Consider the following 13,459-nt stretch of genomic DNA (forward strand, 5'->3'; position numbering starts at 1 on the left):
CATGTTATATTACAATCGTCGAGATTACACCAAAATTCCAAAGTTTTATTCTTCTTGAATTGATTGATGGACTCAAAATTAAGATTTTTAATAAAACTATGTCTTTCATAAACACTTTTTAATGGTATCATATGCACATTCTGTGAATATATGTCATAAATGTATATTATTCGTGTAAAAGAACAGTTTTGTCTACGAGAACTTTTGAGAAAAAAGACTAACATCAACATTTTTTCTGCATATTTGTTTTTTTTTACTGTAAACAAAACATTTTCATAGAAGATATGTAAACAAAATAAGAAAATTATTTTTTTGGGTCTGTTTATTTTTCATAGAAAATATTCAGAAAGCTAACAACCTGATCCTAAATTAACTTTGGTTATTCTATTAGGGTTTCACTTGATCATATAGCTCTTCCTTACGTCTCCAGGTACTTATATATCCTTTGCCATTTATAAAATTATATTCAAGCGTTCCTGGTAGAAATCAGTCAGGAAAAGTCCTTCGGACGCATGAAATATGTCAGTGTTTTATTGTATATAGAGTTCATTATCCTGTGATGGTAATTGTTTTTGTCATAACAAAATAAATATGAAATTAAAAATAGTCCTTGTCTGAACCACACTAGCATATAGTACATACACAATGAAATGATTAAAATAACAAAAACAATTATTTCAATGACCGGATTTAATATTTTAACTATGTCATAGGACAATGAGGAAATAATGACTAAAACATTCGTACTATAAAACATAGACCAGTAAAAGTACTTTATAGTGCCGACAGATATGACAACAACACAGCAACTTCGAAACAACGATTATGTAGAAAGTGTCGAGGATCATTATGTACTTTGAATTGATTTTCATATTTGCTTATGTTGATAGAGTCAGAACATTGAAGATAGGAGATCCTAATGTCTGTCCAAAACTAGTAAATGGAAGGTACGTAATTCATAGCCGCTTTAGGTTTTAGGATATTGACAAGAAACATTTAATTCAAACAAAATAAGCGTCGTTTGCATTCTATGGCAGTAGAACAACCGGATGTACCTTTTAGGTCAAAATGTGATTCTGCGGCGCTCAGTAGTTCTACGCCGAAATTTTTTTTGCGTCGGCCGACGTCAACTGAAAAATGGCGAGCTTTTGTAAAAAAAAAACATTCGTTTACGGCAAAATACCTGCGGTAAATGCTGTTGATTGTAAGTGCATTTATAAGAGAAAAATATATGAGTTTACCTATTATTTTCCTGTTTAAACAAAATGATTCTAAAAAAATCTCGGCCTCGATTTTTTTTATACCTTCATTTTATAATCTTTGGTACATATAATGCAGATGTGATAACAAAATTAGGCAATTCTATCGATTAGAAATGAAGAACGGTCATCTTTATTTTGTGTGTCCCCACTATGGGGGCGTGGTCCTCCTTTAACCTTGTTTCTGAATAACACGGTAGATATTCATCTCTCGGAATTAATTATCAACTAAATATTATTGAAACAAAATGAATATATTGTAAGACATCAATAAATTTTATATATTTTGTTAACAGTAAATGCTTGAATCGACCCCATCCGATGTTGTGTCAATACATAGATCAACGTTGTCAATTTTCGGCGCCGAAAATGTCAACGTAAAATGTGATTAAAAGTTGGAATCTTTTGTTCTTTGTAGCAATTGTGTTTATCTTAATGTCAAGAAAGTCATGCAATATGTTGAATCCACACCAACGTTATACCAAGACAGGACTTACTTGGTAAACTAACAGTTTTAGGCCTTCATCATCATCATGAGATTGACTTGTTGACATCGTACTTATAGTTGATCAAGATTCAATTCGTGCATATTATTACCGGCTCAGTTGTTAAAATGAACAACTTATCTGTTTGGTCATATCGATTTCGTTCATAATTTTCCTTTCGTTAATACAATTATCGTTATGTGTTTTGTTTCTTTTTTTGTTTTGTCAAAAGGGGGAGGGGGGCTCTTTTAATTTTGTCAAAGGCGTGCGTCTTTTTAGGGGCTCATGGTTCTCAATTTCTGGTTTGCAGTGAAGGTTCAATCTCTTCGTCACTTTACTACTTTAAATCTGCAGTTTCTTAGGTCATTGATATAATAACTATATTAGTATAACATATAGTAATATATCTATGCATAAGGGAGAGGGGCGACCATTTGCTATTCTAGTTGTTTTTAATAAACCGCCTAAACCATAACATTGATGATCTATAGTAGTATTTTTTTTCTAGATTGACTATTTATTAATTTGCAACCATTGCTTCATATGCTTTTATTTCTAAAAATATTTCACTTTTGCATACAGATGCAGAATAACCAATTTTATTTGCTAATTGAAAATTAAGCGGAATAAAATAATTTAAGACAGCAGAGAAGATAATTCTGTTTTAATTGGTTATTACCAACCGACTTAAATAAAAGAGTGAGCTATTAATACTGTAAATGTATGATGTCTCTAGTCTGGTCAAAGGGTCAGAGTTTCCTACTTAATTAAACGATAAATTGTTGAAATTAGATAACATGTTTTCACGTGCAGAGAAATTTCACTTATGACCAATGCATGATTGGATATCATCTTTCTTATTGGTCAATGATCTTTCGGGTCAGTACGAGTTCACGTGTAAGTGCATTTTGGTCACATACTTTTATCATCAGCATTTGAAAGGAGCTTTACCTTTACACCCATTCAACGGTAACTGGTTTTTTTTTGTTATTTTGTTTAATGTAAATTATTTGAATGAAGTATGTAAAAAGTTTTTTTTAATAAACCGCCTAAACCATAACATTGATTATCTATAGTAGTATTTTTTTCTAGATTGACTATTTATTAATTTGCAACCATTGCTTCGTATGCTTTTATTTCTAAAAATATTTCACTTTTGCATACAGATGCAGAATATTCCTTTTCAAGCTGTCGTGTGTCGTGTTGATTAGGGGTCTTTTGTACATGTAGCCTACTATATGTTATTGATTCTGGTAAATGTTGAAGGCTGTCAGAGATCTATATTTATTGTACTTTTAGTCACTTGGTATCTGGTGGAGAGTTTTCTTATTGGCAATCATACCCCAACTTCTTATTTTCATATTAGAACTGTAATCAAGCCTTAAGCAGGCAAACTGATAGAGAACTGTAGTACATTTAATAAATAACGTCTTACAAAAAACTGTTCCACTTAAAAATACTAATGAAATATTCAAATGACACAATGAAGCTAGCCATATGGAATATGCTTTGTATGTTGTGCATCTCTTTTCTCCTTTCAGTCACAGGGGCTATGTTGTATGGTTGGTTGTATCATATATTTGTAACTGGTGATAGGACATACATGTGTTAATGCAGTGTTGAATATTGATTCCCGTCTCCCTCAATTGATAAGGATAAAATAATTAAACTCTTTCAATAAATCTCAATGACAGGGCAAACGTGAAGGAATCAATATATGCACATTATTGGTTCTGCACATGTTTCCTGCTCTTTGTTTGGGTTGTTTAACACCTTGCCCATTTCCATTTTCAATTTAATAGATTATTTAAGTATGTGATAAATATCCAAAAGTGAGCTTATTTGATCAAACTTAGACTTGTGATTCAAGTCTTGAAAAAATATCAAAGTAAAATTGAGTTTTACAACATATGGGTAAAAGGTAAAAGTCTAAATTACCATGAAAAATGTCAAATAATTCTGGAACGGTAAAACTTCATTTAGCCCTAAGGTAAAAGTGAGCTTTCTATAAATTACACTCATGCAAAATACAAAGGGAAACACTTGAGTCCAGGGGGAAGATATATTCGTTTGTCAGAAGCATAAAATAAAATGAGGAATCTTATTAATTATACAACAGTGATATTGCTTTGAAATATATTTTTTTTCATGAAAACAACTGAGTCAATAATCTGAATTTTTGACTAAATATGGTGACATTTCACTTATGCACATTTTAATGTTGATGAGTCTTGTATATTTCAAAATCCTCTTTTTACTACACATTGAAGTCATAGTCAGCTTAATTTTCATTTATTCAATCCTGCATAAGTTTAACAAAAATGTCTGCTAATAAACACTTGAACCACCTCGGTTACAATTCTGTACATGAATATATCTGTTTTCTTGCTGTATGTATATCATACATGTGCATGTACTGCAAGTGTTTCATAGTGAACATCTTTCTCCATCCTGTAAATATAAGGCAAATTTACATACAATTACTAAATCAATTGAATATACTAAATTATTCAAAGCAAAATTAAACTTTGCATTGTTATTATCAATACATGAATACCAATTCGTGAAATTTGCCAAATAAATTACCAAGAAAAAACATATTTTCTTACTCCAATGAAGACCCATTGGTGGCCGTCGACTGTTGTCTGCTCTTTGTTTGGGTTGCTGTTTTTTTGACACATTACCCATTTCATTCTCAATTTTATATATTTATTATGTATTATAAATGATTATGCCTATAGCCTATAGGAATAATATAACATGATGGATATAAAGACATTGTACAGGCATATCAAATTTGTAATAGTTCCTGGTCATGGGAATACATGTTTATGTATGAGTAAGCTCTCAAATGGGCGGGTGATTCAGTGGTTGATTTCAATGTGTAAATTTCTTTTAAAATATGAGATATGAATTTAGAGGATGGCTATCTATATTTTTTTTGTATATGCCTTTTGTGGGAAAGAGGAGTCTGTGCCTGTGATCGCTTTCCCTTTGTATTTTATGTTTATGAAAGTTTTGATTTTTATGAATATTACATTTTGGTGCATCTATATATGAAATCAGCCTGAGGGACAGGAATATTTTTTTCCAAATGAAATATTATACCAAGTATTAAATAGCCAACAGTGAAAGTGGGTGTCTTACATTCCAATGATTTAGAACATTGAGTTTTTATTTGAACCCAAGACGTTCAACAAAATTCGTGTAGACTCAGTAGCCTATATTTTGGGGCCTTGAAATTACCCCCCCCCTTTTTTTTTTTTTAGAAAACTTACAATCGGTATGAATTGTGATCATACGTGCTTTCGAATTTGATTCATTTGATTCATTTTGGTCCGTATTTGCAGTTAGAGGTTTACAATGTTCTATTATCTGAGCAAGAAGTGATAGCGTGAATATTTTCAATTGAGATCGTGAAGAACACCTTGACCAGTTTAAAAACTTGTGTGGGTATAATATTTCTGGAGACAATTGCGGATACCTTAGATCAAAATCCGACTGTAATTCCCCAGAAAATAGTTGTTTCAATTCTAGTATATGAAAAGGAAATGATGATATATTGTATTTCACTTTTCATGTTTGATATAATTTAACACTTTATTTTTGCCGTTTAAATCATTTCTTTGGATTCGACTTTTTTGATAATAATTAACTGAAATATCTGGAATAAACCTTTACCTTTTGTGTTGTTTAGCCTAAAGTTTAAGCATCGAAGAATGTCATAAATGCAAATTTACAGCGTGGAATGCCAAATTCAACGTCAAATAATGGCCACCATTACGTGTTGACAACGTCGTCTAGTTGAGCTCCGAAATCCTTAATCAAGCGCTTCCGGTTGTTCTACTGTGTTTCTATTCTAATAACCAATTAAAGTTCCACGTTTGTAAGGCTTTTTAAAAAGAAACGTTTTGTTGGGTTCATTTCTGTTAATGATAAATCCAATAAAAGGTTTTGTCACGATATTGTGCTAGGTTGCACACATAATTTAGGGATACTATTTGCCTCATCTTTTAAGTTGCTCTTGGCAATTTTTTTTTTTCTTTTTCTTTTCTTTTCATGCATAAATTGATTAAAAATAAATGTACACATTGTTTTCTATTTCTAGTCAGTACTTTTGTATAATAAACTTCTTCATCCGATACATTTACTTCCATTTTCACAGTGTACCATTTTGCTTTCCTTTATATAAGGCCGCATGGCTGCAAATGCCCATGGAAGTATTCGATTGAGTATTTCCCGTTCTTTTCCCTACTTTCAGGATTCCATGTAATGACTCGATGTGTTTTTCAACAACCGACAGTATGCTATAAGACTCGAAGGAAACCGATGTCTTTACCATTCCAAAACTTTTTTCATGGACAGCTTCTATAGAACTCCCATTATCCGTAGGTTCTAAAGCTTGATTAATTTGATATTCAAAATTATAATGCACCCCATACATGCATTTGATATACATGGCAAGCATAAATATTATAAAAGAAATCGGTAATTATTCAAGCTACAACTACGCATGCGCATAAACAATCATATAATAAAGTTTCACTAACGTTCTTATTTTTAGTGATTTTTTCCTTTTAGCAATGTGTATACCTTCCAAAAGGAATTCGATATAGTGTGTTGTCCTGACTATATTTACCAGAATGGAAAATGTGAAGGTAATTGAGCCTTGTTGTATACATAAAATATATTGTTCATTTTTATCTAATGTTTAGAGTGTTTAGAATCTTGGTATATGCTCATGAGACAACAAACAAACGGCACAAATAATCATGTTTTCATTGTCCAAATTGACACAAATTCTACAACTTAGTAAAGTCATCTCCAAAACATAAAAAAATTATCAACAATTGATATATTTTCTGATAGCATTATGGTTTAAGCATCGAGATATAACACTAAAAGGATTTCTATTGACTCAATTGTTTTTTGGCAATATAGATTAAACCAACAATAAGTACTTTATTACACATTTGCTTTGATCAAGTCAGAACGTAAATCGACACATTTCTTACAGGATATAAACGATCTCCTGACGAAAGGTATTTTTTCATGATATAAATAGGTTAATCCTTGGAAATGTAGGCATCTGTTTAATACATTAATACTTATAAGTCCGAAGAATTGAGCTGTTGAAATAATGATGAATGCTGATAAAATGATGAACGATAAAAAGAAAATGTAATGGTTTCACTGTTACGCAAATGATAGTTAATTATATCTCATACACAATTTGGTGACTTTTTAAATTTCGTTACTCTTCGAGTAGCCTTGATTTGTAAAGGTGTCTTTAAATTAGACGTAAAAGAGGGGCGAATGTAACCAGAGAGACAATCAAACTCATAGATTGATAACAAACCGACAATGCCCTGGCTAAATGAGTAAAACAGATGATATCGGATATCTTCCTTATGACGTAGAATATTCATACATTTCCCTTCCCTTTTCACAAATGTTACCCACCGAAATTGATTATTTACCGGGGTTGTATCATAATGTATGGTGGTCTTGTATACTATAATTTGTCTGTTTGTCTTTTTCTTTCTTTAGCCATGTTGTTGGTTTTTTTTTTACTGATTTTGACTGTCCCTTTTGTATCTTTTGCCACTTTTGAACAGTCTAAATGATCCTCAATACTATCGGAAATATAGTTATAAAACAATATGTCACACAGGTATGACGTTTGGCTGGTTATAAAACCATGTACAACCACCATTTTCTGCAAACGAAAACAGCTGCTATCTATTCGTTTGATGTGTTTGAGGATTTGATGTTGACATTTGATTATAGACCTTTCGTTTTGAATTGTTTTCGGCGTTTTGTACTTTTGTGAATTAAATTTCAATAATCTTTATGGAAAAGAAAATTGACCATGTTTTGCTAGAAAAAAAATCGTGTGTGCGTTCAAAATTCTGATTGGATTCAATTAAACAAACAAGAACAGTAGAAGATATATTAGAAATATGTTTAAAAAAACAACAAAAAAAACCCCATAAATTATGAATTGTAAATACATATTTAAAACTTTTTTTTCTGCAAACACATCATTCCAATAAGAAAAAAATGTTGGAATACATTTTAATCAGAATTTATAATTCGCCACGTTATATTCTATTGAGATCAACTGTGTCTACTCGATTTTATATGAACAACATATTTGTACGATATACAATACTATGATCTTATTGCATGCATGTTTTTGTTGACTTCGAATGTGGAGCATTGTTTATTCTTTAATAACATTGTATAGTGAAACAATCTTCATTTAGTGTTTTACTATAATACTAAAAGACTAAAATAGAAAATGCTAAAATTGTACAACTGTAAAATCTGTCAAAACATGGACATTTTTTGAACAATTTGTTAAGGAGTATTATTCATCTGAAATTATCTTTTTATTGAATATCGGATGAACTTATAATTTACAAATGTATTTTTGCAGCATGTCCACCAGGAAAATTTGGTCCGGATTGTACACTGCCATGTTTGACTAATTACTTTGGAGTGCAATGTACACAGATGTGCACCTGTACAGATAACAGAAAATGTGATCCACGCTATGGCTGCGTTTGTAATGAAGGATTCATCGGAAAGCAATGTTTAGATGGTAGGCAAATATTTAAAACAAGTGGTTTATTTGTGAAAGTGGCACCGCGGAACATAAAAATTTTAGATTGTATTCAATGCAATATATTCTATAATATGATATATAAAGGATAAGTGTGTGCTCTTCTGATAAAGGACCCTTGTAGAGATGCCGAAGTGAAATGACAAAAATACGTAACTCCGAGGAAAATTCAAAACGGAAAGTCCCTCATCAAAAGGCAAAATCAAATGATAAAAAATAAAATCACAAAAATACTGAACTTAAAGGAGAATCTAAACGGAAAGTCCAAAATCACATGGCAAAATTAAATGACAAAACACAGAAAAAACAAATGGACAAGAACTGTCATATTCCTGATTTGGTACAGGCATTTTCAAATGTAGAAAACGGTGGATTTATCCAGGTTTTATAGCGCTAAACATTTCACTTGTATGACATTCGCATCACATGACGTTATTTTGATAACGATGCGTAAACAAAACATTTTTTTCAAATAGCATCAAATTGATTTAACTTCATACATTGTATTACATAAATATGGATTATTCGCCGTGAATTGAGATTGAAAAAAATTAACACAACATCAAGTATATTCACGAAAATAAGATTTTTTTTTAAATACCAGCCAGAGGTAGAAGTTTAAGTACACTACTTCCACTGTCTCTTAGTTTATATGCTTCGTAATTGAAATAAGCTGTCATCTAAGTACCAGGATTTTCGACTAACGAGAAAATATAGATTAAGGAAATGTCTATTGCAAATACGATATGACAGTTGTGAACCATTTTAATGTGTCTGAACAAATTATTTCGCAATTTGATAAGAGACTATCCTGCTTGATTTTTCCTTGGAAGTTGTTTCACCTGCTTTCTTTTATCTTGTTACTTATCTTACTTCTTGTAATTTATACTTTTGCTGCCTTTTGCTGTCTTTTATAACATTAACTGTTAAAACATTTCAAAACTTTTAGAAAACTAAGCTAACAATGTTCTCGACTGCACCATATTTTTCTGCGTTTTGAATACTTATCATTATTTATGTGGACAAATGTGTGTGTCATCTGAATGGTTTCTCATTGTCTAGTTTACCATATCTGTTAATACAGATATTGTAGAATAAATTGACTCATGATGCCTGAACCATATTTGTTGTTTTGTTTTGTTATTTTTAATACGCAGATAAACATCACTTTAAATATATGCCAAAATTATAAATTCCTTCACTACATCACTAGTACTGTAACCAGTGTTTTACGATATGTCCCCACCTCGAGATGTTTAAAGCGCGAAACTGTTGAGAGGGGAGAAATATACTCGAGTTATAGTGGTGGGATTTTTTCTCTAATAATTTGTAACTTTCATTTTTAAAGATTTGCAGAAAGTTGTGGTTTATATCTGTGACTTCATCAGGCATGGTCGCCATTTTTTAAGGACGTCACAATGGCTATTCCGAAAAAGACAATTTCACTTCATAATTTAATCTCGACCATGCATTCTAGCTATATCGATCTTTTGCTGAAAACAGAAATTACATTTGTGATAAGAAATTTTGAACCCGCTCAAGAAATGTGAAAATGGCACAAAACATAGAAAATAGTATTTTCATACTTTTTATTCCTAAATAGTGTGATTTATTTTATTTGAAGTTTGTCCTCAAGGAAGTTACGGTTTAAACTGCACTGAGGAATGTTTCTGTGCACAAGACGCTGAGTGTGATCCAGTAACTGGGGATTGTTTCTGTCCTGCTGGATGGTTTGGTAAACACTGCACAGAGAGTAAATACAACAATGTACAAATCTGATTCTTTTTTCAAATTTTGCATTTAAAATCTATATCTTGAATTATTGCATTTTGTAAAATCAATAGAGTAAAATTTAAAATATTTTTTATAAAAGTCGAACATTTTTGAAAATAATAATAATGATAACTTTGCCTCAAAGCAAAATTCAATAGCCATTATCATATGACTCAAAAACTTGTGAATTGTTTTGGCAGGGTCGACACTACATTTTTGTGATAACAAGTTATCGCTTCAAGCGTTCAAAGATTTAACTGCAACAACTACTACTAATATGGATACCACGAAATATGGTGTATACTTCTTGTAAATTCAAACGTCAGTAGTAAGGCAACAGTAGGGTACCGCTGTTCGAAAGTCATAAATTGATTCAGAGAAAACAAACGCTTATGAAGAAAAAAGAAAAGAAAAGTTATGACTGTATACAATTACATATTTTAGATTAAAAGAAACAATATTTGTACTTAAAGAGAGAACAAAATCAGTCTACGTACAGGATACATGTAGATATGCAAGGATGTAATATACAAAGTACTGTATCAGCTGTTTTACACGAATTTCATTATATTGATTCAGAATCTCTTGTAGAATGCCCATTTGGAAAATTTGGCGAAGATTGCAATGGCACTTGTGACTGTTCTGACGAAATAGCATGCGACTTCATAACCGGAAAGTGCAGTAAGTGCAAATCGAATTATATGTAATGCCTTTGTATTTCCTGCTAAACATTACAAAAAGCAACTCCGTGCAGACCGTGTATATTTCCTATTAAGTTAGTAGGGTGCCATATTGAGTTGAAAGGCTGGGCTAATTCCATTTAACGGTTGTTAGTGATGTTACGTTACTTTATAAAAACAACACGGTATTGGGGGATATCTTTTAAAAAGGTTGCAACTGACGACGAAGTTGATGATGAATAAGAAAAATAAATCCATAAAAAACATTTAAAGCTAACAAGTTGTTATTGGCTGCATTTGATTTTGTATAGACCAAAGAACAACGTTCTTATTGCTGACACTATTGAAAATATATATTACATATAGTGCTAGTTACCTAATACGATATATATGGGGTCATTAAATTCCGTATGGAGATTTGGGCTTTGTTCTCACATCATATGGAATTTACTGACCCCATACACATCGTTCTAGGTCACCAGCACACTATGCAACTAATAATATTTTACAAAAAGTTCCAATATATATATGCATTATATCAACACATTTCCTGTTCTTTTGGTGTTTTCTAAGCTGTAAAGTTTATAAATGGGGTAATCATGGAATATAAATTTAATGGAAACAAAATCTGGAAATAGGGAAATAATTCATTAAACAAAGTATCTCCGCAAATATTTTGTTCAGAAGATGTTGATTTTACCTGATTATTTTTCTAGTCGCAGAACATGCAAAATTAAATGTCTAAAAATAACCAAAACATCAAAATCAGATGTATGGTGTAGGTTGCAATTAAAAATTAAAAGAAATACAAATCATTAACCATATTAAGCTAAATTTCACAGGTGGACTTAAAAAAATTAGTCCTTGTATCTATGAGGTTTTATTTACAACCACAGGGTCGATGCCACTGCTGATGGAGATTTATTTCCCCGAGGGTATCACAAGCCTAGTAGTCAGCACTTTTTGTGCTGACATGAATTTTCATTGATATTGTTATATTTATAAATTTTATGTTTACAAATGTTTGATTTTGTGGAAATACTAAGGCTTTTCTACCTCAGACATAGATTACCGTAGCTGTATTTGGCAAAACTTTTAGAAATTTTGGTCCTCAATGCTCTTCAACTTCGTACCTTATTTGGTCTTTTTAACTTTTTTGTATTCGAGCGTCACTGATGAGTCTTTTGTAGACGAAACGTGTGTCTGGCGTATACTAAATTTAGTCCTGGTATCTTTGATGAGTTTATTTAAACTCGTGGAATATAATTTTCGAACAAAGACCAACACGGCATAACAAAATCATAACAGATTCGAACATGAAACATAATTCGGTGACATCGAAATAAAGTCGTTGTTAACCAATAAAGGAAGCGTTTGTATTAATTGTTTTTTTTTTGGATATTTACAACGCCATTTTTAAGATAAAGATATTAAAATCACAAAGTTCTAACGTACTTAATCGCATAAGAACAATGTGTTACTTATACAATGATGCAGATGTATAAAATATTTTAAAAGGTACATATGATGACACCTTATAATGGCGTCTTATAAAATTATTGATTTTGATTTTAAAAATATGGTCAATATTTAAGGCGATACAGACGATACAAACTCAGACGATGTCATTAATGAATCAAACAGTACAGTCATGATCTACATAATGATGGCTGCTACTGTTATTGGCTTGGTCTGCGTTGTAACGATGATCTTAAAAGCTAAAGAAATAATTTGTCGTATTGTACAGAAACCAAACACAGATACTACAAAACTAAAGATAGATGGACGAAAGGCTCATCGAAGACCATCAAACCACAATGATAACTCTCAGACGGGATCGTTTACATCAGAAACAGAAATAACAGGATTGGAACCGTCTTTTGAAGAAGAAGACCTGTATTGTGAAATAGAAGATATCAATGCTATAGAACTAGTCAGTAATGCCAAAAGGAGTCTAAGAAGTTTTAGTCAAAATTCATAATTATAGATGACAATAGCCCATTTATGATATTGTAAAATATATATTGTACAAATAGAATCGGACCAGGTTAAAAAAAAATCAGGGCTTTACAGTGATATCATTTTCTATTCGTTCTTTTTTAATCTTTATAAATATTTGTTTTCTAAATTGCTTTTCAGTAGGAGTTATTTGAGATACCATATACTGATTTCACTGATTCTGTTCTCAGTGCTGCTGCTAAAACTCATAAAATCTATAGTTTGTTAAAGTATACTTGTAAGTTTACGTGTATGTTTTAAACTCGGAAGGGGTCTACTCGACAAAGATGCATCAAAAATCGGTGAACGATCAGCCTTTAGTACAAATTCTACACAAATATATAACGAGACAGTACTTACTAGCTGGAAAGTTACATAAGAATTTAAAGTCTTACAAATATATATATATATATATATATTAGGCTCTGGACTATCAGCTATATTTGGTTCTGTCATTTTACATCTCGGGTTATGAACTGACATTCAATCCTTATAAATGTTCTATTAATATTCAGTAAATTGTATGCTTTAATTATTCTAACAGGGAATATTTAGATAAGTACTTTAACTAAATAGCATAATAACATTTATTTTAGTACTTGAAAGAGGAAGTTAACTGTTTATTTGAACTGCCTA

General features: G+C 31.3%; 1 protein-coding gene across 1 annotated transcript; it reads left to right on the top strand.

Annotated features, from left to right (window-relative positions):
- The first annotated feature begins 764 nt into the window (after window positions 1-764).
- LOC134727414 (multiple epidermal growth factor-like domains protein 10) lies at window positions 765-13,231 on the top strand. The gene is made up of 6 exons (XM_063591795.1): window positions 765-947; window positions 6,326-6,402; window positions 8,187-8,351; window positions 9,997-10,139; window positions 10,619-10,826; window positions 12,421-13,231. The coding sequence occupies exons 1-6, from the start codon at window positions 850-852 to the stop codon at window positions 12,804-12,806; spliced, it is 1,077 nt and encodes a 358-aa protein (XP_063447865.1). The 5' UTR covers window positions 765-849; the 3' UTR covers window positions 12,807-13,231.
- The last annotated feature ends 228 nt before the right edge of the window (window positions 13,232-13,459 follow it).

Source organism: Mytilus trossulus, chromosome 8 (assembly GCF_036588685.1).
Source record: "Mytilus trossulus isolate FHL-02 chromosome 8, PNRI_Mtr1.1.1.hap1, whole genome shotgun sequence".
NCBI lineage: Eukaryota > Metazoa > Mollusca > Bivalvia > Mytilida > Mytilidae > Mytilus > Mytilus trossulus.

Excerpts from the sequence above, each read along its gene's own strand:
- LOC134727414 (XM_063591795.1), top strand. The coding sequence starts at position 850 with ATGTACTTTGAATTGATTTTCATATTTGCTTATGTTGATAGAGTCAGA. Across the intron at positions 8,352-9,996 it reads CGGAAAGCAATGTTTAGATG|TTTGTCCTCAAGGAAGTTAC; the intron begins GTAGGCAAATAT and ends TTTTATTTGAAG. Across the intron at positions 10,140-10,618 it reads CAGAGAGTAAATACAACAAT|AGAGAACAAAATCAGTCTAC; the intron begins GTACAAATCTGA and ends TTGTACTTAAAG.